At 49.3% G+C, this 26,499-nt stretch overlaps 2 protein-coding genes across 2 annotated transcripts in view; both read right to left on the reverse strand.

Annotated features, from left to right (window-relative positions):
• LOC103757072 (ankyrin repeat and SOCS box protein 18) overlaps positions 1-11,269 on the reverse strand; it is a 13,784-nt gene extending 2,515 nt beyond the window's left edge. The window contains exons 1-4 of the mRNA XM_029964427.1: positions 11,144-11,269; positions 7,740-8,236; positions 6,557-6,824; positions 331-403 (exon numbers count right to left, since the gene is read on the reverse strand). Of these exons, the coding sequence (XP_029820287.1) occupies positions 331-403; positions 6,557-6,824; positions 7,740-7,980 (582 nt within the window). The 5' untranslated portion in view covers positions 7,981-8,236; positions 11,144-11,269. The remainder of the gene's footprint in view (positions 1-330; positions 404-6,556; positions 6,825-7,739; positions 8,237-11,143) is intronic.
• A 9,268-nt stretch (positions 11,270-20,537) lies between these two features.
• IQCA1 (IQ motif containing with AAA domain 1) overlaps positions 20,538-26,499 on the reverse strand; it is a 101,043-nt gene continuing 95,081 nt past the window's right edge. The window contains exons 18-19 of the mRNA XM_018084494.2: positions 24,379-24,617; positions 20,538-21,037 (exon numbers count right to left, since the gene is read on the reverse strand). Of these exons, the coding sequence (XP_017939983.1) occupies positions 20,936-21,037; positions 24,379-24,617 (341 nt within the window). The 3' untranslated portion in view covers positions 20,538-20,935. The remainder of the gene's footprint in view (positions 21,038-24,378; positions 24,618-26,499) is intronic.

The raw sequence follows: 26,499 nt of genomic DNA on the forward strand, positions 1-26,499 counted from the left end.
CCTGGTGCCCTCCACAGTGGGGGCAACGGTGGTTTGGGCAATGTGTCCCTCTTGCCCTTGACCAGCATCATTCGTGAATGGTCATCCTTGACCGCCTTGACTGTCCTTGGCCACCTTGACCAGATTGACTATCCTTGACCACTTTGACCATCTTTGACCACCTTGACCATTCTTGACCACCTTGACCCCCCTGACCCACCAGAGTCCCACCCTCCTAGGCCCACTTACTTGGGTATAAAAATGGATTCTCCTTCTCCCTTTAACAGACCCAAACACTTGTGTTGGGCTCCTGCCCCAGAGAGGACTGCAGGGTTGTGTTTCACAGAATCATAGACTATCCTGAGCTGGAAGGGACCCATAAGGATCATGGAGTTGAAGTCCTGGTCCTGGTTTTCTGCCTACCCTGAAAAGAAACACCTTTGCACATGGTTTAACTCCGCAGAAATGAGTTTTGGTGGCTTGTTTGGCACCCGGTGATGAAGGAGCAGCAGCACCTGCAGTTCCCAGGAGGACTAAATCAAGGCAAGCAATCCCCCCTCTAACATCACCGTGCCTGGGTGCAAAGAGGGGTCGTGGCTGCTGCAAAGTGGGGACACCAGTTCTCATCAGAGCCTTCTGCCTGCATCCTTCTGACAGTGGATGGGGGTTACAGACGGCTGGTATGCCCTGATGGGGGGTTATTTTATTTTTTTCGGTGTGTGTGTGAGTAAACGGATGTGATCGGGCAGTCTGAATGAATCAAAGTGACTGCTCCCTCTCCTGCCGGGAGCCGCCGGGGCCGGCGCGGCTCAATGTCACCGCCCGGGCAGGGCTGTCGGCAGCCGGGGTCACTCGCGGCGCTGAGCTCCTTGCTGTGGCACAGAGGGGGGGATTTTTGGAGGGGGCAGACGCACGTGCCAGCTAAGCTGGACCTTGAATACGTGCAAGCTCGTGTTTCCCGAGAGATGCTGCCAGGGAGGTGAGGAGAGCCATCCTTTGGGAAGCCTCAGCAGTGGCTGGCTGGAGTCTAGGGAGGAGCACAAGCCTTTAAGCCCTCCCTGTCTCTTTAATTTTCCTCTAATAAGCTTTTCTTTTAGCCCAGGTGTCACCAGAGCCCTGAGTGAACTTCTGGGCTGACACAGAAATAAAGGATGGGAGTTGAGGGGGGAGGGAAGTCCCAGCCTGGTACTTCCAGTAGTAGGGATAGGAAAGAAGAGGAGCCCCAGGGAGGAAGGACGGTGCCAGGATATTGTTTGGTTTTCCTGGCACAGATGAATAGTACCATATGGGGGGACAATGACAATAATAAAATAATGAAATAATAATAATAATAATAATAATAATAATAATAATAATAATAATACATTTGACTCTTTGTGGACCTGCAGCATCACCTCCCCCATGATTTGATGGGAGCTGGTGAGACGTCCACTGTCCTTGTCAGTGCAGGGTCTACAAATACCTCCTTGGGCTCCTTTTCTCGTGCTTATCAAGCCTGAGTTTGCCAGGAAAATAATTTCTGCAGGATCTGTGGGGCCAGGTTGCTCCTGCAGCCTGGGCAGGTGTAATGCTCCCAGATGTGCCAGCCCTCGCTGGTCCTCACCAGAGGCATCCACTGTGGATGGGCTCTGCTGGGGATGTGGTTGTGGGTGATCTGATCAAGGTGGGGTTGTGCCAGCCCCAAAATCACCAGATCCTTACTTTACAACTCCCTTTTTACTCTACAGGAGGCTGAATCCCTTTCTCAAGCAATGGCTTGTCTCACTGAGGGTTTTTGGGTGGCTTCCTGTCTGCTGCTGGTGGGTACAACTTTGTCAGTGGGGATCTGTTATTAGAGCAAATCACTCAGTCACTCCATCACATTTACTGGTCTTGTCCGTCCTTGTCAGCAGGGAATTTGTAGCCCGAATTATAATGATTCTCTTGGGACCTCTCCAGATTAGCTTAATCCTAATGTCACAGGTAGCTCTGGCACCCTAATAATGGCACCTAATGAAAATAATGTATTCAAGGGAAAAATAAGGGATAGTTCTGCAGGGGAAAATGGAAAAAAACTACATTTCTGACTTGGTTGCAAAAATGCAGCTGCCAGGTGCATGAGAAAAATCCCCTTTTGTTCTATGTTTTTTTAATAGCTCAAGCTTAAAACACCCCTGCTCCTTCCCAGGCAAGGAGGTGGCTGTGCCCAGAGCATAAGCATCACCCTGGGTTTGGAGGGTGCCCAGGCTGAAGATTTCCACCTGCATGAGTAAGACAGCAGAATATTCTTCTGCTCTTATTTTCCAGGCAAAGGATGGTACAACATGGGCTGGCAAAGCCAGGAGCTGTATCCAGCCCCTCCAGCCCAGCATTCTCCCTGTGCCGTGGGGTTTTCCCTTGCAGAGAATTCAATACAGGGAGATTGATTCCTCTTGACCTCCTGCTAGACATCCCAAATGTTCTTCTGTGGAAATGCCATCCTTTCCAGGTGCTGCTTAACTGAGGGGTTATTCTTTTTGGTTATCAAGTTCAAAGTCCAACTTGTCGGAAGAAACCCAAGTCAGTTTATATTTTGAATTTTCCCCCTGGATGCTCCTCCCTAGGCAAAGAGGGAATGTTTGTAAGGAACTATAAATATGAGGTGTTCTCTTCTGGTGGATGGAAAGGGTGCCTCGTGCTTGGATGTCAGGGCATGAGCAGGTTCTGGGTGGATGTTCTTTTTAACCTTTAAAATCTCTCTGCATGAATTCAGATGCTCTAACACTTCACCAGCATTTCTGACTTCTTTGGGTTTTTTTGCCATCAGAGTAGACTAAAATCCCTTTAGATAAGGCCTAGTGATGTCTTGATGCTTTTTTAAGGGCTCCTCTCCAATTTTATGGGAATACTGAAAGAATATACTTAGTCTGGTTTTAGGTTTAGCTCAGCAGAAGTTCAGAGGCACAGTGGCAAAGCAAGCAAGCTTGTTTTCCATCCAGCCTGGTACCTAATTATGACTAACTTAAACTCACTTCCAAACCCTTCCCAACTCATTTGCAGGTGATGGGTAACAGATCTGAATGTCTCTTTTCTTGGGCAAGTCACTCGTGGTGACTGGCGTTGGTTTGCTTTGTGCTGAGCTCCTGGCTCAAATAAATGGGAGAAAATGATTTGGGTTTGATTTTCCTTCTCCACCCATCCATAGAGCTCCTACCTGTAGCTCAGGTGGAGATGAAAAATACCCAGGCTGTGAAAGTGGGATTTAGCTTTAAATGGGATGCTACGAATGACCAGCAGGAGGAGCAGGAAGTTGGGGCAGCGGAGCCTGAAGGAAAATTCCTGTCCCAAAAACCCACTCAGATGCCCAGTTTTCTTAAGGAAAAGCCTCCAGTTTGTTTTTCCCCCTCTCCCTGGGGTCGGAGCAAGGCTCGTCTGTAAGAACCCTCGTGTTGTCACACCTGCAGGGAGCAGGATCAGCCCTGCCCCTGCTTTTGGGCTCCTTATTTCTTGCTCAGGACCCAGGAAGGAGCTGGTTTTCCCCAGTGGGAGGATGATTTCCCAAAACAATGGCTCCAAATGCTCGAGTTTTGTCTTTAGCAAGGCTGAACAGAGCAGAGGACGAGGTTTAGCCGTAGATGATGCTAAATGCTGATTTTTCAAATCTCTGTGGTTTTTTTTTATTTGTAGTAATGCTTATTTCCTGGAGCCAGAAGGAACAGTGGGTCTAGGATGGTGCTGGAATAGCTGGAGAGTGCCACGGAGCTGGTCCAACCAGTCTGTACCCAACTCCCTGGTGTCTGGGAGCCTTATCTTGACCATGTTGCCTTTTTAAGTACCTGCTTTCCTGCTTGGCTCCCGTTTGCTGCCTGTTCCTCCCATGATGAGCTTCCCTCATCCAACACTCCCCCTAAGCAAACCCCACCCTGCCTCTGGCAGCTCTTGTGCTCGCTCCCTACCCCATCAATCCTTGCATAGAGCCCCTTGGACTGGCCTCCTGCCTGGACTCATCCCGCCATTTATGCCCCATCCCTCAGTGCTGGAGGCTCGGAGCAGGAAGATCACTCTGGTTTCAGCTCCCGGGGTGGAGTGAAAGCTTGAAGAAGTGAATGCTCAGCCATAAGCCTGGGTTGCCTGGAGGTAGGGCTGACATCTTTTCCCATCCCTTGGCTTGACTGAGCCCTCTTCCCTCTGTGGAAGGCTGGATTTCTCTCCAGGTGGGCTCTACCTGGTCTCACGGGAAACCTGGGATGTTCGGGGAGACTCCCAGATCTGAAAGAGGACTCCACAGATGTGGTGGTGTCTGGCATCTCTTCCTCAGTGGGCACCGTGATGGGAGGTGGGAGTCACATCCTGCATCCCTGCCACGTGCCTTCCCACCACCCCACGCCTGCTCTTCCCTCCCTGGCACCGCCGAGACTCTTCCTCTCCCCCTCAATTATTTTTATTTTATTTTTTTTCGGGGTGCCAATAAAGGCAGACTCCTTTAATCATCCCAGCTTTAAGAGGAAAAAGGGAGAGCGCTGGGGAGAGAGTGCAGTGAATTTAGAGACTCATCTTACCCCACCATGTTAATTATCTCGGCTGTAAAAAAGAGGTCAAGGAGAGGAACTCTACTAAATAGGCCGACGTTGGCATGAACAGCTCCTAAAGTGAAGAAGGTAAGACTGAACTTTACTGGAACTTTTTTTTCCATCTCTTCAAAAAGCTCCTAGATTAAAGCTCTGATATCCTTTTTGTTGAAATCTCATGGATTCTGAAGCTCAAATGGCTGGAAGGAAGCCCAGATAATTTTTTTTATCCCAGTCACTGAGAGGCTCAAAGGTTTTAAGTCCTGCCCCCATGGTGAATTGCCGAGTATATGGGAATACAGAAGAACCTGGCACATAGGTGTTCTGGCCATTGTTATCGAGAGGGAGAAAAATAAAATAGCTCTCTATGTAGGTCAATGACCTGCTCTTTATTGCCAGTAAAAAATTAAGGATGACCTAAAATCTACTACTCAACGAAAAAAATAATAAAATAAAAAAAAAGAAGGTGAGGTAAAGTAGTCTCCCCCTAATCAAAGAGGAAATGTTTGTGTTACCTAAAGCTTGACCTCCTCAGTCTCTAACTTTAGCAAAGTCTTTGCGACTGAAAAGCAGTGGTCGAAACCTCAAAACCTGTCTGAAATGTCTATTAATTTTTGATCTTTCAAGGGAGTTGGCTTAGTTATTGCAGAAGCCCCTGTAGCGCCGGGCGTAGTTAAGGGTCTCTCAGCATTTCCATTATAAAGCCCCAATATTCAAGGGCTTTATAACTCAGCTGTTTCCACGTTGGCTCTGTCTGATCCCCGTGTTGCCATGTGCTGCCTCACCTGCCATCCCCCTCCAGCTTCCAGGGGAACAGAACATGCAAATTGGTGGCAACGGCTCATTTTTTATAGAGACAGATTTTTTTTTCCAAGGTTGGAATCAGCTGGCCAAAACCAGGACACCTGGACATCTGTGGGTGCTGGGATCCTCTCCACACACCAGTTGGTTTGGTTGCCCCATCCCTTCGGGGGGAGAGCAGACTGGTGAAGCCTAAAATCGTGGAATCACAGGGAATTTATGATGGCTTGGAGTCTGGAGACTGAAACTTTAAGGTCTAAAGGGAGCTCAGGTGAAGGAATTAAAGCCAGCTCCTCATTAACAATGAGGGCTTCTTGTAGCATCCTCCCTTATCTATCCTGCTCCTTCCAACCCTCATCACACCAAGGATGTGTTTGATTCACCCCTAAATTTTTGGCTGAATCAAAACTTGATTAGTACTTGATTTTTGACCATCTTGCAGAGACTCTTATTTACAAGATGGGATCAAGATATTTGCATCTGCAAATCTGCAGATCTTTCCCTCTCTGGTTGCTTTCCTTCTTCAGAGCACTTTCCCTGTGACCTGGTCCGTGATGTGTTGGATCTGCAGTGGGAACTTTGCTTTCACCATCTGTTGCCTGAAGGATTGAAGGAAGAGGACTGAAGCCAGGATGGCTTTCCATGGAAGCTGACAGGTGATGGAATTCACCATGGCCCTAAGCAGTTCCATCAGGACACCAAGTGACGGAGCTCTTTATAAAAAAAAAAAGGAAAAGCACAGGAGGTTGGGATGATGTGTGCCCCATGGCTGGAACCATCCTGAGCATCTCCTGGGGAGAGTGTGCTGGACCTGGGATGTGGAACATACTGATTGCAGGACAAATAGGACAGAGGAGGGAGAAAAGGCACGTGAGGCTGGGTTGCTCCTGTCCGTGGGAAGGAGACTTGGGCTGTACAACAAGCCTGGCACTAAAATATCCTTTTTTTGTCTCTGCTGATGCAGCTGGAACATGTGGGAGCATGTGGGAAGCCTTGTCATGGATCATGGCATCTTTCTTTCACCCCATGGGCAACACCACTGGGGTGTGTGAATGGAGTCCCAGAATGGTTTTGGGTTGGAAGGGACCTTAAAGCTCATCCAGTCCCCCCCCCCACCATGGGCAGGGACACCTGTGGTGTGCGCGAGCGCGATTGTCGTGCCAGGTTGCTCCAAGCCCCGTCCAACTCGACCTTGAGGATTTCCAGGCACGGCATGGGGGGGGGGTGCTGATGGGAGCCCCGCTCCTTACCCCAGGGAGTCCCAGGTGGTGCAGAGGTGCAGCGGGGCCAGCCCCTCCTCGCTCTGCAGGTTGGGGTCCGCCCGGTACTCCAGCAGCAGCTCCACGCAGTCGGTGTGTGCCCCCCGGCAGGCCTCGTGCAGGGGTCCCTGCGYGCCCGGGGCCAGGTCAGGCTGGGCGTGGCGGCGGAGCAGGTGTCGCAGGGCGGCGGGGTGGCCGTGGTGGGCAGCCAGGCACAGCGGGGTGCTCCGCTCCCAGCGCCGCTCCAGCGCCCACAGCCCTGCGGGGGCACGGACCGGGGTCACCGCAGGCTGCCACCCCCTGCCCGCCAGCCCTGGGGCCGGGCCAGCTCCACACCCCGCTCTGCCCCCTGTTCCCTCCGCTCCCAGGCACCTTTGGGCGCTCCAGAGGGCCTCGCTACACCTGGGGGCTGCTAGGATCGGGAGGAAGCAAAATTCCCTGGGTGTGTTCATGTCCGGGAGCAGGATTTCATGGGGCACGGGCTGGGTAAGCCAACACCCTGACTGCAACCAGCTGCCTGAGACACTCTGTGTGCCTAAAAGGCAGCTCACCGACTCCCCAGGGAGAGAAAAGCTATCTTTGCTGGGAATGAAGGCACCCAAGCCAGGTGGGAGCATGTTGGGAGGGTGATGCAGGGCTGGGCATGGGATGTGTTGGGTTTGGGCACAGCTAGAGTGAGGTGTTGCATTTCCCATCAGCTCCAGGACCTCTGGGACCATCAGTAATCTACTGAGCATGGTGCTCTGGGAGCACCTGGGACTTTGAGCAGCACCTCAGTGGGGAAGGCACCAGGTACCACTAACCTGGGAACATCTTATTCCTCCCCCATAGGACCAGGCTGCTCTTCCTGAGCCCCTCCATGAGGAATTTGGGCTGTGACCCCTCTTGCAAACATTCCCAAGCCACAGAGTGTCTAATCCCAACCTGAAAAAATCGTGTGGATGCACAGATTTTACAGTTCCCTGCCCCTCTGGTGGGTTAGTATATGCGGAAGAGAAGGAAATATTAAAAATGATGAATATTTATGGTTAAAATTGCAGGCACGGCCAGCTAACCAGAAACCAACCACCTCAGGAACACTTAAGGCACTTAAATGTGCCGCAGCTCTTCTATTTAGGGTTAGTAAATACCCATTTTAAAGTTTCTTCTGGCCTGGCCTTTAAAGGAAAAGTACCTGAGAGTCCATAAGACGCTTGGCTTTTCACCTGCCACTCCAGCTCATTTTTACTGATCTCAAAAACCAGGTTGACATCTTGATGGTATCGGTCAGTCAGGACCTCGAGGCTCCTCAGGTCTCCCGTGACCAGGGCTGTGTAAAACCTGGTGACAGGAACATGAGCTGTTAAAGGATGCTCCGAATCCAACTGGGAGGAAATCCGCAGCTTTCCTACTGCAGGTCCTGGTGAGTCGCCCATTCCAGTGTTTCCCGTGTGTGCAGGTCCTGGCTGGGAGGATAGACAGGCTTATATAGTTCATTGTTTCCGTCCTCCCAGGCTCATTGTCTAATTATAATCCAGTTAAGGCTCTATTGTGTCATATTTATAACTCCAGCAGGGTGGGATGCTGATGGGTAGGGGGTACAATGAGGGTCAGACGGTCACCAGGCCCTGCTGCAGCAGCACCACTTGGATTAAATTGCTGGTTTATTCGCAGGATGCGAGAAAACGGTGCCTGGTGTTTAGGGAAGTAAAAAAACAAACAAAGAAATTGAGTCAATTGCTGTCTGCCCCTCCCCATATAACCTTATTTGTGTCCTCTGACCTCTGGGAAGTGTTTTTTTCTCTGCCTAACACTCTACTTTTTTTTTTCTTTAAGGTTCTCTTAAGCTTTTCCAGTCTTGGGGTTGCTATATGGAAAAATCTGAGCAACGTGTTACTGGCCCAGCCTGGAATTCTGGGGGGTCATTGCAGGGATGTAAAGACCAGCGAGGTACAAATCCTCCTGGGGCTTTGGTAGGGGAAGCTGCTCTCCCAGACAGTGCCTTGTATAGGAGAGGGAGAGCACCCAGACTCTCCTGCCATTTGATGCCAGCAGAGCATTCCCAGCTCCTGCTGCCCTGCAGCTTGTGGGCTCCTTCCCTCAAGGTCACAGGAGAAATCCATGGTGGGGACGAGAATAGAGCTTGGCATCTTGTGACTTGGAGGCTCTGGATGACACAACCTCCCCTTCCCAGCCTTCCCACCCACCTCTCTGCAGAGTAAACCTGGTACAAGCAGATTTTGGGAAGACATTAAACCAGAGGTGGAGGGACTGCTGGAACGCTGTGTGGTTCCCTCCATATGGACTCAGCCTGAGGCTGGAAGAAATGTTTGGGACCTTGCTGGTGATCCTGAGCATCTCTGTGCCAACTCCAGGCCAGCATACCCATGCTGCCAGAGCCACCTGAGGTTTCTCTCGGGGTTTCCCCGGCATGGCTGTGGTGATATCCATCTCCAGCTCTGGAGACTGTGGGAAGAGCGTGGAGCCACAAAACCCCCACAGTGTGTCCATCCAGGATGGGGTTGTGCTGAGCCAGAGGGGTCTGACTGGGGATTCTTGGTGAAGAACCCCCTGCCTTGAGGTCCGTATTCACAGGAAGCAGCTTTGGGAGCTAATTTGAGATCAGCCTAAGTGGTCTTCCCCATTTTTTCCTCTCTTCCCCTTGATCTCAAGGCTGGCATTCCCACCTGGCTGCCCACAACAGCTCAGTCGGTTTGTAGCCTTCAAACTCCCTCATTTCTCTCTCTGCCTGTACCACTTGTTGCTATTCTGCTACACCCAGCCTTTCTGTGCCCATTCCCCCTTCTGGTATTAGCTAAGCCACCTCCTCGAGTCACTACTCTGGTATGAAAGACATCCTCCGGGATGTTTTATCCCCCAGGGTCCTTCAGCTGGCGTGGGAGGTTTGGAGACCCAGGGAGCGGCACAGACAGGGATCGTTTTCCTCAGGAACTTGTCCTGGGTTGTGTTTCCACAGCCCTGCCTTGCTTTTCCTCTCCTCTGACTAAGAACCCTATAATATTTTCAAGGTGATGAAGAGGAATCTTGCCTTCATATGTCCTGTTCATGCCAAAGGATCACCCTCCCACGGCAGGGATCACCTCCCTGGCTATATTTAGCAGGGAGCCCAGACCTTCTCAGTCAAACCCGGGCTAATTTTGCTAGGTAAGTGTGTATGTGTGTGTCTGGCATTAAACTGCCATTGAGAGTGTGCTGAAACACCCTGTGGCCCTTCTCACCAACCCTTTAATCAGCATCGATTTACACATATCACTCACATCCTGGGTCGGGGTAACGACAGGATTAACAGCGTTGCTGAGGGAGGGGGTTAAAAATAGTCGGGGCCAGCAAGAGTAGAGAAAAAAAGTCCCCTTGGAGCTGAGTGGCACATAAACCCTCACGAGCCTGGGCTCCTGCCAGCTGAGCCAAGTGCTGTTTCCACCCAGGAGTGGAGAGTGATGTCAGGATGAAGCAATATTGCTGTGGATTTAAGGGGAATATGTCTGCACAGGCAGCTGTGATTTACTGCAGAGAGGAGATGGCACCCAGGACACCTGTGGGGCATCCTGGGGCTGGCCAGGAGCTGGGGGAGACGGTCCCTGGTGGGGTTTAGAAGAAAAATGGAGGGGTTTCAACTGCTTATAAACTACCTGTTGCCTTTAGGTAACGATTTTGGGTGGTGGAGAAAGGCTGGAAGCCCTCAAGCCTTTCCCCTGACACTGGTGAGCTGCACAGCCTTGGGCACATCACCTGGGCTTGCAGCATTCCTGAGGGTCAAAGGATATTAAATGTTTAATATTTAAACATTTCCCTGCAACAAATTAAGCCTGGGATCATCCTGCTGTGTCCTTCCTTCAGAAGGGATGCTCCTGCACAGCCCAGAGCCCCAGATATGGGTGAGGATGAGCACTTTGTTAGTGGTGGCCTTGCACTCATTAATCTCTAATGTGGGGGGAGCATCTGAACCTTCTCCCTGCATTCCACTGTTTGCAGAGCACACCTCATTTAACAAAACATTAAGCATTTCCCTTCCTCAGATCAAGTGTATCTATTAATAATGACTTAAATTGTCTGCGCTGGCTTCACATTACAAGGAAAGCTCATTCCTGGCACATGCAAGAGCACGATACACAGCAGCAAAACGGCTTCAGCACCAGCTTGTTCCCCAGGCTCAGCTGCCACTGCACTTAGTCCTTGCTCCAGGAAGATCTCAGCCTGTAGTAACTGACCCTGCTGGTTCCAAAAACCCACGAGGTTGCCTTAAACCACGCGGTGAGTGCAGGTGTGCCGGTGGGCACAGCTCCTGGCACCACTGCCTCCATTTACAGCTGCCCTCTGGCAGTGGGGAATGGTATCAGTATGATTTTTCCAGGGAAATTTCCAGCGTGGTGCAGGAGCCTGAGGCTGGCAGCCTGTGGCACTACCTCCTCAGCCTAAAGCTTGTACCCTTTCTTAATAACCCCCTGCCCCCCATAGTTCAGATGGGGTCCTTGCGATGGCTGTGTCCCCCTGGCACCCTGTGGCTGTGGGACTGAGAGGTGTCCATGCAGGTGGCAATGCCACCACGCCACAAGATGAGCCATCACTGCCCAAGCCTACCTGGGAGGGGTGTGAGGGTGCCTCTCCTGGGTGATGCTCGCTCATCCTCCCTGGATCACCATCCCTGTCAGGGTGTGAGGTCCAGTTTCCTCTCTCTGAGCCAGGTGCCACCTTGCAAACAGCCAATCTGCCCCTGACTCGTCCCCACGTTTATATTTCCAGCTCCATGTGACAGCACTGCCCAGTTATGTGGCTGGGTCAGGCCATGGGATGAAGGACTGCCAGGACACACGTCCCTGTGCCTGGGGAGAGGGGAGTCACACTTTGTACCTCCCCTAAAAATACTTCTGCAGGTGCAGTTGCATGAGCAGAGATGTCTGGGCTGCTACTGCTCAGCTCTTCTTTGAAAACTGCTGCCCAGTGAAATATAAACTTGTCCCGAGGCTGCATTGATTTTGTCCAGTTTTTATTGGAAATTAGATAATATTTAAACATTTCCCTTTAACAGCTCTATATAATATGGAAAAGGTCTGTGCTACGCTAGTTTATAGTGGCCCCTCTTTGTCAGATGTAAATAATTCAATGAAAAAAGCCCCAAAACTCTTTCCAGTTCTCATAACTGTGCACAATTTTCCTCCTCCTCCTTTCCCATCAATTATAGGAATAAAAAAAAATAGCCCTTAGCTTCACTAAAAACACAAGGCTTCCCTTCTCCCCACCTCCCTGCTGAAGAGCTGCAGCTGTGTCAATTATCCCCTGGGAATTCAATCCTGGGGCACATCCTCTTCTAAAGCAAAGGGGAGCCCTCCCAGTTATTTAACCGCTGAGTTATGTGCTCATGGAATGTCACCCTATGTGCCAGCCTGGAAAACCAGCTCGGACTGACCCTCCATCATGTGCCTCCCTTAAATTATGAGGCCAGGGGATGCCATTTGCTAATTAGCAGCTCAAAGCAGGGAGACAGGGTTATTTTTAGCACTCACACATAAGGTGGCTGTTTCGGGGGCTGGAAAAGTTGTGGGGTTTGTTTTCCCTTTATCCTAAAATATTTGAGCCCCTTTGGCAAAAGAAGGTACTGTGCTGCAAAAGGCTCTGGGTGACTGGCATGACTGGGTGCAGACATGAAGATTTCATAGAATCCTGGAATGGTTTGGGTTGGAAGCCCATCCAGTCCCACCCCCTGTCATGGGCAGGGACACCTTCCACTGTTCCAGGTTGCTCCAAGCCCTCTCCAACTTGGCCTTGGACACTTCCAGGGCTGGGGCAGCCACAGCTTCTCTGGGCAACCTGTGCCAGGGGCTCAGCACCCCAAAAAGTGCTAGCAGGACTGTGTGGGTGTTTCTGTTGGTGAACTGAGACAGGGGTTGGTTCAGCATCCCTGCTGTGGGTTTGCTTTCCGTTTAGCCAGTGCTGCAGTGGATGCTCTCCCACAGCTGCAGGGGGTGACTCCCACCCTTGCCAGGTGACCTGTGGGTCCCACCATGGCATCCCATGGGGGACTGTGGTCCTGGGGAAGAGGAGAGAGAATGTGATTGCAGAGGAGGAAAGTGGAGGGGGAAGGTGGAAGGGAGTAGAGGCTCCCTGCAGGGTCCATAACACAGGATGCCCTCCTGGGATGGGAGACACCAAGGGTGTGACCTGCCACGTGTCACCACCACCGCTCTCAGGCTGGTCTTCTAAATGATTACAGGGTGAGGAGACAGCACTGGGCACCTCAGGACTCAGACCCCAGTCCGCTTCCCCATATTGATTGAAACTGAAGCAGATTGCCCCCATTCCCTGGCTGGAATTCCACTAGGACCAGCACTGTGAGCGCAGTGGGAGGTAGAAGCAGAGGAACTGGATGGCACCACGGGCTTCAACAAGCCCTTCACTTGGTTTCTTGCCGTCCTGTGCTGTTTTGCTCCTGAGCATAATTAGTTTTTGACACCTGAAAGTGTAAGGTAGCTGTGGAAGTTATTTATGGAAAGTTATGGAGATAATTACTTGCCCTCTGGGATGCAGGAGAACAAACTCAGCTATCTCTTGTTGCTCATATCCATTTCTGGGGGATTGATTTATTCCTCAGCAGTGGACAGATCCGAACTTTGCGTGTCAGTGTTAATTAGTGGGGACTCTGCCCGACTCATTCAGGCTCCGACCTCTCCTGGTGCAGCTGCACTCAAGGACAGAGCCATCTGGTTTGCTCGGCTCTGCCCCCATTCCTGCCCCCTCTTCCCATCACTTGTGGGGCACGGGCTGGAAACACCGCCTTGGAAATTACAGGTTGGGATGAGGCAGCCGGTTCTCGGGGCCGGCTGCGGCACCTGGGCCATCCATCACCCCGCTGAGCTGTCGGCACATCACCCGCTGCCAGCCCTGCCCTCCCTGAGCTCAGCCCCGCTCTGGGAGTGCGGGTGCTTCTGGCAGCCAAAGAAGGGGGCCGGGACCTGGGGCTATCCCTGTTATCCCTGTTAGCCGGTGGAGCGGGACATCCCTGCAGGGGGGTGGGATGTCATCGGCAGGTCAGAGACATCCCGGAATTGAGAGCTTTGTGGCGGTGACTGAGCTGGGATGGCTTTGAAAGTCTAAAATGAAATGGTGGCTCAGGGCAGGCCCCTGCTTTAGGGCTCTGGGTGGGCCAGAAAGGACACTGTAAGGACTGGGGAGGTTTTGGGGCCATGTGTGTCCACACTCGTGACCCTCCAACCCACCCCAATGGCAGAGGAGGGGCTGTTCCCCGCTGCGTGTTTTCAGGTTAACATGGGGAGACACCACTCCAGCACAGGCATTCATCGGGCTTGGAAAAGACCACACCGAGGCCCCAAATGTCAGGCTGGCCCGAAACATTTTAGCATTTCTCCGTGCCCGTCATCCCCTTGCTGCCTAAGAGGCTTTTCGGGAGCTGAGGGGCTGCATTTGGGATGGAGCCGCCTGAGTGCACCGTTAGTTAGAACAATGATGGGTGTAACTTCCCAAACTTTGTGCCGAGTGGCGATAATAGCTTTGGTGGCCGCAGGCTCGTTTGCATGATTCCCATCTCCCGCTAATCTCCCGGCCTGTTCACAGCTCCAATCACTCCTGCGGAGAGGACAGAATAGGACCCAGCCCTTAACCTCTCCTCAGGCTTTCACCGGGGCTTGGCCCATCCAGTCTTAATGGCTGATGCCTAGATTTTCATTGCTCTCCAAATCGTTTTTCTTGGCGTTTTTTTCCTTTTGTTTCAGCCCATTCTCTTTCCCTTCTACCTTTTTGTTTGTTTGTTTTTGTGTGTTTTTGTTTGTTTTTCTCCCCGGAGTTTGATCTCGAGTTATTTTTACTTAGAAAGCCAAAGTCCCACTCCACGAAGGAGCCCTTGGGTGGGCAGGTGTGGTGACTTCTCCTTGTACGATTCAGAACACCAGGAGCTGGGACAAACAACGATGCGCCTGGGATGGAAATGTCCGTCCTTGCCCCAGGTGGCTGCTCCACTCGTGGCTGTTCATCACGAGGCCTTTCCTCCTTTCCATGAGCAGGTCAGTGGGGCAGGGGGGACCTTGCAGAGATCCCCACATCCCTCAGGAGTTCGATCGCTTGCGATCGTAATGATTTTTCCTCTCGAAAGTGCACATCTGGAAGGAAACCTCTAGGAAAGGCTTTACCCAGCGCTAGACCCAGCTGAAGTGCTGTGACAGCCTGATGTGGGCGCTGGGACCCCTCCCAGGACACTGCGAGAGTAAATGCTGGATGAGCAACACCTGAGCCCCCCGTGCCCCGCCTGCCCTCGGCCCCGGGCACTGGAGGGGTTCGTCCTGCTGAGGGGCACCAGGTGATCCGAGTCCCCATTTGGGGTGATCTGCTGAGGGGCACCAGGTGATCCGAGTTCCCCATTTGGGGTGATCTGCTGAGGGGCACCAGGTGATCCGAGTTCCCCATTTGGGGTGATCTGCTGAGGGGCACCAGGTGATCCGAGTTCCCCATTTACGGGTGATTCCCCCGGATTTTTGGGTGATAAGAGGCGAAGCAGCATTGGCTCTGTTTTCTTCCTGGTAATTACACACGGATCTATCCCTGCAGAGGCTGTGACCGTTCAAGGACGAGAAGGTGAGTTCCCTATGGGTGTTTTTTCAAGTTGCAGGTACCTGGTTCTTGTTTGCAGAGTTTCCCAGGTCCGGTTCCTCACTTGCTGTTGCTTCTTTAGGGCTCTGGTGCTGCAGTTGTCTGTGCTGTGAGCCCCTTCACCCTTCCCATGTTTCCATTAATCCCTGCCCTGCCCCTGGTTCTCTTTTCCCGCTTGGGAAGTGTGGTGGGGCAAAAGCCTAAAGCAAGGGAGCGGGAAGAGAACGTTAGGAAATGCCTTTTTTCTTACTGCTGGCTTGGAGCTGCCCTCCTGGGAAGGGAACAGCCCTAGTTTGGGCTTCTCTCCCCCTTTGCTTCTGGCAAGGCCTTTGGTTGTCTCATTAATGACGAATTTTGTTAGTTCAAGCAACTTAAAATGTGAAAATTTTTAAGGAGAGTTAAGAGCTGTAAGAAACTGTGTGGTTGTGGTGTTGGTTTTGCTTGAAGAGGTGCAGAAGAGATTAGGGATAGGATAAGTCACTTTTTGGAGGACTAGGAAAGTGGGGAAAGGTGTGGGGTTTGCCTCTCCCATGCTTTGGCTTTAAGGCTGCTGGGCAGGTGGGAGCGGAGCCTGGCAGTGCCCTGCGCTGCGATGGCACCTGGTTTGGGGGGTCTGAGAGTGGAGTAGGAGGATTTCTCTGCTCCCGTGCTGGCACGTGCTCTCTTAGTTTCCCTGCTGCGCCAAGGAATGGGACTCCAGATGAGGGCTGCATTTGGTGCTTTTGCAGGAGGCAGTGGCAGCCTAAAAGGGGCTGGTGCTGGTTTGCTCTGCAAAAGAAAGAGCCCCTTTTCCGAAGTGTCCTCCTAGAGTAGCATCCTTTTGTCACGGAGCTTTTGGGAATTAGCCAGGGGCGTGTGGGCACTGTGCAGGTTGTACCAGGTGTTAGTGGCCGTCCCTGAAAAGCATCGTTGGCTGGAAGCATCCCAGGGTCCGGCTGGAGAAACCCCCTCTCCTTGTGGAGGGCAGCCCCACGGACACTGTGAACAGGAGCCCCAAATGATTTGGGGATTTTGTGCAGCTTGTTATCTTAGGTGTAGGGTATGTGTTTTTTTTTTTTTTTTTTTTTAAACCCAGCAAGAAATAGTCCTCTTTTTCTCATCGGAATAGAAACGGCTTGATGCCACGAGGTAAAAAATAAAAGGGAGCTCTACCTGGTGCTGTGATGATTTGCAAGGCTAGTGAGAGACTACAGAAGGCATTTTCAAATAGACTCCAATATTTTCAGTGCTTGAAGAGGGCCCGACTACATGACACCTTTTTTGAAGCCCTGATTTACAATGGACCCAGGCTGAGTGCATTATAATTTGCTGCGCGAAGTTCCAAAGTAGCACTACTTTCAATAATGAGGAGAGAAACCCTAATACGATGAGACTTTTCTCTTTTTTGGGGGGTTATTGTGTTTAATGAAAAGCTAAAAATGTGCTAATGTGTAAGTCCTGTTGTGGTAGTGGCGTCGGAGGCTTTTGAAATGCGTTACTGACTCGGGGAGTATTAAGGAAAAATGACATTTTGCTACTAGCAGAAAAGTCGATTATAATGTTTCCACACTTTAGAAAATTGCTGATGCAGGATGGGAGTTAATAGAACAGTCAGCTTCACTTTGTGTTACCGGATTTGCGGGATTTTGCTGAGAAATGTCGGCATGTTTTTTAATTCTGATGGCAACTTAAATAATAAAGCTCCCACGGGTGCTGTGTGGCTGGGACTCATCTCAATGAGGGCGTGCTGGAAGGAGATGTATTCCCTTGGGTTGTTTCCACCTGGAGTTGGTCTGTCTGCCAGCCTGACGTGATGCAGACTGTCGAGAAGCAGGGAAAGTCGGCAAAAATAAAGATTTAGGGGCATTTTACAGTCAGGCTGATCCTCTCCCTGGCGGTGGAGGAGCACGTGCCACAGCGCCGAGGGCAGCACTTCGCAAAAGACCCTTAACTTACTAAAAACCATTTGAAGGAAGAAACAGGAAGAAATAGCTGTCCTTGCCCACTGCGCTCTCGATGGAGCTTTCCCCCATCTCTCGGAGAAGAAAAGAGCAATACACTTTTTCTGAGCTCCTGGGGGAAAGGAGAGTGGGAGCTCTGGGAGACCCAGTGTTGTTGGCAGAGAGTTTTGGTGCTGGAGGAGTCTGCTTTCAGGAAGGCAGGGGCACTCCCCGTCTCTGAATTGGTACAGGCCAGGAGGCAGAAGAGCTCATGAAGAGCTGGCAGGGATCCGAGCCGAGGGCTGGCACTGCTGTTCATGGGAGCTGCAGTGGCTGATTAGAGGGCTTTGGCATGAGCCAGGGACCTAATAATACCCAAGGCACGCTGTGGAAGCACTGACTACACGGCAGCTGCATCCCTGGGAGCTCACTGCCAGGAGGGAGACGTGTCTCCTGCGTGGATGCCAACAGCAGTGGTGCCTGGGGTCTGCAGAGAGACTGGCGCGGCTCTTCCCCGGGTGGTTGGTGGGTGCTGTAGGGTAGTGTGGAGCTGAGGCCCCTCTTCCAGGTGTTTCAAAGGGGATTCCTGCTTGGTGTGGTTAAAGCAGAAAGATGGGGGACTGAGCATGAAGACTTTTGAAAAGTCGTGTCATATGTGGTTCTCCTGGGTTTGGAGGAAGCAATTAAGCCAATTAATTTATTGGTAAATTATCTTATGATGAAGTACAAAATAACTGCAATGAAACGCTGACATTCACATTAATACCAAATTAGTTACTGTATTATGACTGTTCTTACAATGAATGCCCAGTAATTTAATAGTAATGGGACATTTCAATAATTTAGCTGATAATTCTCTAGATCACTTACATATATAAATGAGCATGACAGCTTCTTCTCTCAACTTTGCTGGTGCTGCTGGATTACCTCCCACCAGGAGGCAAAGCAGCCTGGCCTCCCTTTCTGCTGTCCCTCAAAACTCACCTCTTGTTGGAAACTAAGTAGGGATCAGGGTGTAGCCACGGGAATTTTCCTCCTCTGTCAGATTCTGGGGTTGCCGTGGCTGGAGAGCAGAGTGGAATCGCCCTGTGCTGGGCTTAGCAAAGCCACAATCTTCTTTTTTCTCTTTTTCCATGGTGAAAGAACTCTGTGTAGAGGTGCTGGAGGAGCATCTCTAGAGGTGTTCCTGTGAGAGCACTACTCAGCCTCACAGTAGGACAGGTGTTGGAGATCCACCCAGGGCCACTTAATGAAGTAATTCAGGCACTGACACTGAAACTACTGTGTCTTGGCTCTACTCGATGCAGCTGCTTCATTTTTCAAGTAGCTGCACTTTCTGAATTAATAATTATAAATAACATTAAAATTGCTCCTCATTCTTCCCTCTGCATCCCTGTGAGAGGACTCTCCTAAGGAGACCGAGGGCTTTGCAGCCACAGAGGGCTGAGGTTTTCTGCTTTATAGAATCCCAGGATGTTTTGGGTTGGAAAGGACCTTAAAGATCATATCATTCCAACCTAATGCCATGGGCATGGACACCTTCCACTATCCCAGGTTGCCTCACCATCCTTTATTGACACTTTGTCACCTCTTGCACCCACAGAGCTTTTTGTAGATCCCCCAGCCGTGGCTTCCAGATCCCCACGGAAAAAAAGAAATGCAGTTTACACTGCAAGCACCAATCATTGCAAGCTACACCCACAGGATAAAGTGCCCAGTGCTTTTTCCCATACACTGGTGAACAGGGGAGGAAAGCTGCAGGTCTGGGCCCTGGGAGCACGCCTGGCATGGCAGGAGGTTCACATCCCTCCTGGATGGGGTCGGAGTCGTGCCCTGGAGATGGATGGTGCCAGTCAGTGCATTACTTTGCTATTGAGATTGCCCTGAACCTGCTGAAATATGAATTAATGGGCTTGCTTACGTCCCACCTAAATGTGGCCTTTTCATCACATCCCATTGTGCTGTCAGAGCTGTTGTGCAGAGGAGTGTTCCACTGTCGGCAAGATTGAGGACAGAATTATCCAAATTAGTTTGCTTGTGGATGAGAGCAGAGATGAGGCTTTGTAACACAAACCCTGTCTCCTCTGTGGAGAGCCTGGCTTTTCTCCTCAAGGATGTAGTTGAAAGTACCTTGTGTTATAAAATTAGGACGTGCTGCCAAGTCTGGGGAGCAGTAGCCAGCCCCAAGCAAGTGTCTGCTAGGAAAGAATAAGGGAAGGAGAGCCAAAGTTTGTAGCTGCTCTGTGGCAAGTGATTAAATCCAGGAGCTGGCAGCTCACGGGGTCCCTTGTGTGGGTTGTGTGGGGCCTCCAGCAGCTGGAGTACTGCTGGGATGGCTGCAGAAGGACTTGTGTGCACCGAAAATGCCTTGAGGAGTTGCACAGAGGAGACGTGATGAGCATTTTCTCTCTTATCACTTGGGTCTCCTTGGCAGGGCTGGAGAGGCAGCCTCGAGGTTGGAAGGGTGAAATTGTGGGGAGCCCAGTACTAGAAAGCAAAATTCAGTCAGAGGACCACAGAAAGCCCAGACTGGGGTGGCTCTGCCCCACGTGCTGTGATAGCATGGCAGCCTGTTCTTCCCACAGGGAGAAAATTCCCTTTACTAACCAGACCCATCCAGTTCCCTCCACTGTGTGCAATGTGCTTGAATTGTTTTCTGTGCAGTTAGTTACTTCTAGGAATCCCCCCCAACCTCTTTTCTCAGACATTTCTGTTTCCAAGAGCATCTTTTTCCATTGGATTTCCTCTTAGGAGTAGGAGAGGGTCAATGCCATCCCCTTCCCAGCAGCTTCCTACAGCAGTGCTGCCCTTCTTGTACCTCCCAGCCTGTCCATATGGGCATAGAGAGGTCCTTTGACTCCCTGGGGATGGTGGCCCTTGTGTTTCCAGGTAAACAGGTACTGCCACTTGTTTGTTGTCAGGTCCACACAGGAATGTTGTGATCAGGGGTGAAAACAGGGATTTGTGGCTCTTTTTTATAAAAGATCCTGGTGAATGTGATCCTGTGCTTGACGTAAAGGTGGTGCTGTCTCCATCAGCGTCATGTAGGGTTTCCCAAAGCTTTAGGATGTCCTGAGCACTGCTTACAAATAGTTTGCCTCCAAAGTTGCTGATTTGTGAGCAAACAAGGTACATTAAGCAACAAATACATTGCAAACAAGATAATCAGGCATTGTCTTCTATAGCAAAATAGATTCTCAGGCCATTCACCCAAATGAACTTGGCTTTTGTTCTGCTTATTCATGTTCTCTGGTAACACCCACAAACATGAATTTGTCCAGGCTAAGGCATCAAAAGGTGAAAGTGCTGGTCCTCGTGCAGCTGTGTAAATATTCAGCTTGTGGTAGACTGCATTAAGTGTCTCCTAATCCATCCCAATTAAAAAGCAGTCTTTATAGCTGTAATAGTTTTATTGGGAACTGTAATGCATTAGACCTACAGATACAGAAAGCAGTTAGTTTTATAAAGCATATAGGATATTAAAGTAATGAAAGGCATTAATGTGACATCAATTTTTAAGGAGAGTTACTTGCTGAAATAAATGAGTGTAGCCTAAAAGTTGATGGCATGTTACAGTCCTGAGTAATGAACCCTCTGCCCCCTAAAATCTCTTAGAATAAATAATGCTTGAGAAGCCAGTGGTCGTTAACTCTTTATCCTCTGAGAGCTACATGTCACACTGATGTATCTTTGGATTTTTTTTAAACATTTTAAAATTCACTCAGAAAGGAATTTTCTTTCCTGGAATACCTATAACCTGAGGTGCATTATTCTTCCATGTCTGCTTTCCTAATGTCTTCCCCTTCCCAGTGAAGTAGAGCTGTGACTAGAGTTGCCAGATGTAAAAATCTTGAAGTTACTTTTTCCCTTTTCCTTTCTTTGCTTTTCCATCTTCAGCTTCCCTTTCTGCCAGTGCTGTGCTCCAGGCTCTCCCCAGCGGTGTCTTTGCATACCAAGCCTGGAGAATCAAAAAGCATGTGAGTGTTTTAATAAAATTAAAAAAAAAAAAAAAAGACAGAGCACTTAAATGTTTTACTGATATAATGGAGCATTCCTTAAAAAACCCAAATCTCTTAAAATCCAAGCTGCCTTGTAGAGAAGCTGAAATTAAATCCTCAGATCTCCTGAGAACGTTATTGTTCCAAGAAGTTCAGCAGCTGATGGAACCAAGGCTCATTAACAGCAATACTTAGCTGGGCCATTTGTGTTGCTGTAGTTATGGAAATGTTAGAACTTCCACGATCAACCCTATTTCCAGGGAATACAGCTCTTGTCAAAACTCCCCCTGCTCTGAACTTGGCAACAGCCAGATCACACACTTCTCATGGCTCTGCAAATCGATCCAGACAGTTTTGATTTCAGTGAGGGAGCTCAAGAAGCAAAACAAACCCCGAACATTAAAAACCTGTTTATTGCTTTCAGATGCCTGTTCACAGGCCTGTGACTTGTAAATGGTTTTGGTAGAGTTGCTCTGCAAACTTGCCAAGCTCCTGGACTGTAATGTCAGTGAGGCAGCCCTAGGCCACGTGAAAATAATGTGAAGTGAAGGAGAAGGTGATGCTTTAAAGTTAGCAGTGGGTAGGAATTATTCTTCCCCTGTACAGGAACCTTTCTCAGCAAAGTCCTGCCTAGACCAGAGATGAAAATGCCACCAAATGTTGACATGATTGATAAAATGCCTTCCTTCTTGACCCCAGAGTTTGCTTGTTGAGGGATGATGTCCACAGTCTCTGGAATGGGTTTTCTTATGTATTTTAAGTAATATAAGTATTGCCCAGAGAAGTTGTGAACACCACGTCCCTGGAAGTTCCAAGGCCAGATTGGATGGGGCTCGGAGCACCCTGGGCTAGTGGAAGGTGTCCCTGCCCAGGGCAGGGGATGGGACTGGATGAGCTTTCAGGTCCCTTCCAGCCCAAATCATTCTGTGATTTTGTTCCAGCCACTGCCAGGCTGAACTAGTGTGATAGTTGGCTCTGCCTCTTCAGGACTACAATTATTTCTGTGTAAAGATTTGTATCAACCACCCTGGTGCACTAATTTATAATTTCAAAAAATGTGGATGTATAATTGGGCCAGAAATTTGAGTAAATGGAATGAAGAAATCACATTAACACAAATTTTGCATTATTTATATTCATTTTGGAACACTGGCAGAATATAAATGTCAAACAGGGAGATTCATGCTTCCAGGGAAAAGGAATCAAAGATTCATCACAGGGCTAATCTTCACTTTGAATACAGTGTTTTAGCTGCCCCACTTCAATAAGGGACAAAGCAAAGCAAGGGAAAAGGTCCAGAAATGGCAGTGATCAGAAGCTTGGGAAGAGGGGCTTCTGTGTGAGGAGAGATGGAGATATTGGAGTTAATTAATGCACGAGGCCATTTTGACAACCCTCTTGCCCTGTGCCATCATGCAGGTGCTGGGGCAAGGTAACACGACATTTAAGGGAAACAAAATTCCAACAGATAAAAGGAAATACTTTCTGAAGGGCTGTAATTAGTGCAAGGACAGGATTGCCCTGGGACACTGGGGACAGTGTCATTTTAGCCCTGTTCATAATGAAGTGCTGCCTGTACACTTTGTGCTGTGGGATAAACAGGCAGTGGGATAATATTTTCAAGTTAAACTCACGCTAAATTCTTGCTCTCATGTTTCAGGGTACAAATGGATTACTATCTGGAGCTGGGAATGATAGAGTGTTTTTTTTTCCTTTCCTGAACACTGAACCATCAGCCTTTCCCTGAGGAAGGATATTGGTTTAGATAGGAAGCATGAGGGGGGGGCTAAAAAAAGAGTACTTTTCCAAATATCACAAATGCTGCCTATGTTGAGTGAGCCAAATGGCTCTAAATGGAAATGGGAAAGTATTCAGCAGGGCTGGGAGAAATGTGCACTGTCATTAGGTCAGCAGTGGAAGAAGCCTGGGACAAAGATTTTAGAAAATGCATCTTGTTTGTTGTGCCCTGGGGATTCCAACCCAGAGGGGATTCAAGGAGCAGCAGGACAAGGAAACCTTTCAGCCAGGAAAAATGGAGGGTTTATAAGTGGGTCTGGGTAGAAGTTATGGGGGATACGGGACTGGGAAAGCTCTTTTGGGGTCTCCTGGCTGCAGTATGAGTCCCATCCCATTTAAAGCCCTTGGTGTGGGCTGCCTGCAGTTCCTTGGTGCACAGCAGGGTTTTTTGTTCAGAGGCCAAGGCTTTTACTAGTGTTTAGGAGGCTTGAAGGGCCTCAGACAAGCATAGTGCCATTTTTCTGGGGAGTCAGTGCTGTGAGTGTTGCACACCACCAGCTTGTTCAAGTCCAGCTCAGCTGCCCCTAAGCTACACTGAAGTCACTATTGTAAATGAATTACAGACCTGTACTTAAACCTGATAAACTGTTCCTATCCACGGGAAAACCAAAAGCAACACAGTGAAAGCAGAGCTCACCACTCCATAAAGATAATCCTGATCTGGGGAAAGTAAGAGAAATCATTGCTGCTACATGTGGAAAAAGGAGCTGTTTGCAGGGTGATCCATTTTTATTTGAGGTATGTGTAGAATCACAGAGCCACAGAATGGTTTGGGTTGGAAGGGACTTTAAAGATCATCTATTTCCAAACCCCTTCCAGGGGCAGGGACACCTTCTACTAGCCCAGGTTGCTCTGAGCCCTGACCAACCTGGCCTTGGACACTTCCAGGGATCCAGGGGCAGCCACAGCTTCTCTGGGCAACCTGTGCCAGTGAATATAATACCCCTCAAATGCACTAGGTTTTGCCTTCAGGGTTTTATAACCCTGAGGGTAGGAAGAGAGGGATGGAGCTTGAGGCAGAAACTAATTCTTTTAAACCCTGAAATGAAAACTCCTGTAAGAAAAGTCTTGTTTGAAACGGTTTCAAAGTAGGACTTGGATCTCGATCCCCGTGTGGAACACCCTGGAGACACTGCATGTCCAGGAGTTTTGCCTTCTTGAGGTGATGTACCCAGGCTTGCTGTGAACACCTCAGCTCTGGCAGAAGGAGCAGTGCATGGTACTAATGGCACCTGTGTGATTTATCTGTGCTCGGGAAGGCCCCTCTGCCCAACTGAGCTGGGTGCCAGCAGCAGGTTCACCAAAGCAGTGTTCAGGTGTGCTGCCATAGCAATGAGTGGTTGGGCACATCCCAGACTGGGGGAGTTGGGTGTTTGGTGCCCTTGAGCCATCCATCATCATTCCAATAGCGATGTGCAGAATGAGCAGGTCTCCACATCAGCTGTGGCTGGATGAGGACACGACACAGACAGTAAAGGACAATTAACAGAGCTCTGAAAGTCACCTCAAATGCTTCCTGCTCCTCTTTGTACACGGGGATGTGTCTGGCTAGAGAAGTTGCAAACTCCACAGTCCTCAGTGGCTTCCTGGGCATCTGCAGGAGCCTCAGCTCGCTCAGGACAGTCTGTACCACGTCCAGGATTTGTCTCTGGGTGAAGCCATCGGACACCTGGGCCAGGCAGCTCAGGTTCTCCAAGCTGGAGAAGGCTCCACCGTTCTGCAGGATGAAGTGCTTCCAACAAGCTGCTCATCAGGACATGGGAAAGGAGAGAATGTCTAAGACACAAAGTTAAGGAAAGCAGGAGTAATAAAGTTTTGATTTTTGAAACTGGAACAGGAAAATAAGGGCCCTCAGTCAGGAAAGCCAAGATTCAGATTTTTCTTGTTAGCTGTTTATTCCATCTCTGGTGTTATAGCACAGAGGCATTTAGGCACATGTGTTCTTAAACCACTACTGATCATTTGTTGGCTACCAGTCAGTAGTTTTCAGAAAGTTATTAAAGGCATATAGAGTGAGGTGGATATGCATCTAAAGATAGAAATGCCTGTGTGTGCACACAGAACTCGCTCAGAGTGTTCCCATTTGGATGTGCAGAACTAATTACCTTTATTAACAGCCTGGTTTTATTTCCCTGACCCTGATCACAGGTTGCTCCTACTGAAGGATGCTATGGGGACTCCATGTGTCCTTTGGAAGCCAAAGGCTTCCACTTCTGCAGGCTCCTGTTGCAAGGGCCAGGTGTAAATTTCTGTGGTTGGCATTTTACTTGTTACTTAAAAGGTGAACCTTTTAAGTGTCTTTTAGCTGTGAACCTCTGTGACATGAAGATTTCCTTGATGGCTGTGAAGTGGCTGAGATTTTGCTTCTAGAAAAATAGGAATACAACCATCTTTTGGTTTATTTTATGTAAAGTAAGGGTCTGTTTGAGAGAAACTTAGTAAAACTCTGATGCCATCTTCCCAGGCTTTCCTTTAAAGTGTTATATGAGAACATTTGGAAACAAAAGAATCATTAGGAATTACAAGAATTATTAATAATTAAGAATATCGAGTGCTTGAATACTCCTGTGTAGTATGGAAATGCTGGGTGGGAGGTTAATGGTGCTGGATGCTGGAGCAGTTGTGTTGGACCAAACCTGCTTTATCCTTCCTTCGACTGCAACGTCGATACCACAGACTCGAGCCCATAACTATTGACAGCTCTGCACTGCATTTTTCACTCAAGCAAATTGTGGTCTTCCACTTGAATTACATTTGTGCTCAATAAGTATTGGCTGAATCAGTAATTCATAAAAGAGGAATTGATGCACCCAACACCAAGCACTACTCATATGCAGCCATATATTGTGTGCTGCAGCCCCTGGTGCAGGTAGGATCCCGTGCAGTACAAGGCACTGACTTGCTGGGTGATTAATAGCAAGAAATCAGTACAGGATTGTGAATCTTCCAGTTTAATGATTTTCATTACATGTTTACTGTTTCCACTGAGCACAGATTGGAGTATTGTGGCTGTAACAAAAGGGAGGGTTGTAGCAGACAAGTAGCTGTGCACTGTGGCTACGAGTATTTGTTATGTCATTATTTTTCTGTCAAAACAAGTCTCTTCTCAAACTGGGTGTCAGGCACTTAAAACTGACAGGACTGTAAGGTGAGTATCATATTTCCATTGAACTTCAGGGAAGGTTGGAGCTAAAGAACAAGCCAGGCACTGTCTTAACTGGGACAATGTCACAGAATTAAAGCTACGAATTTAATCTCCTTTAAAATGCCACATGTTAACATTTTGGGGCATTCTTAGGTGTGCAGTTTAAATCCCTTTAGCTGGCTCTTCTTTTGACTCCAAATTAGTGGTGACATTCCCAGAATGTGACAGTTCAGTGCCCAGAAGTGAACACAGCTAAATTCAGCTGCTATCACCTCCTTCTCTAGGTTTTATTCATGTCCCTTATCTGTCAGCAATTTATCAGAGCTGTAACCCAACATGAAACACATGTTGTCTTGCTCAGAGACCATTTCCCATCCACACTAGGAAAATTAGTGAGCCGGGGAGAGATTTACAGTGTGCTGGGCAGCCAAACCCTGCCTTGAGCTTGCCCAAACGTGCATCTCCTCAGTACCTTGGCTG

The sequence above is a fragment of the Manacus vitellinus genome, unplaced genomic scaffold, assembly GCF_001715985.3.
Source record: "Manacus vitellinus isolate BGI_N305 unplaced genomic scaffold, ASM171598v3 scaffold_71_pilon, whole genome shotgun sequence".
Classification (NCBI taxonomy): Eukaryota; Metazoa; Chordata; class Aves; order Passeriformes; family Pipridae; genus Manacus; species Manacus vitellinus.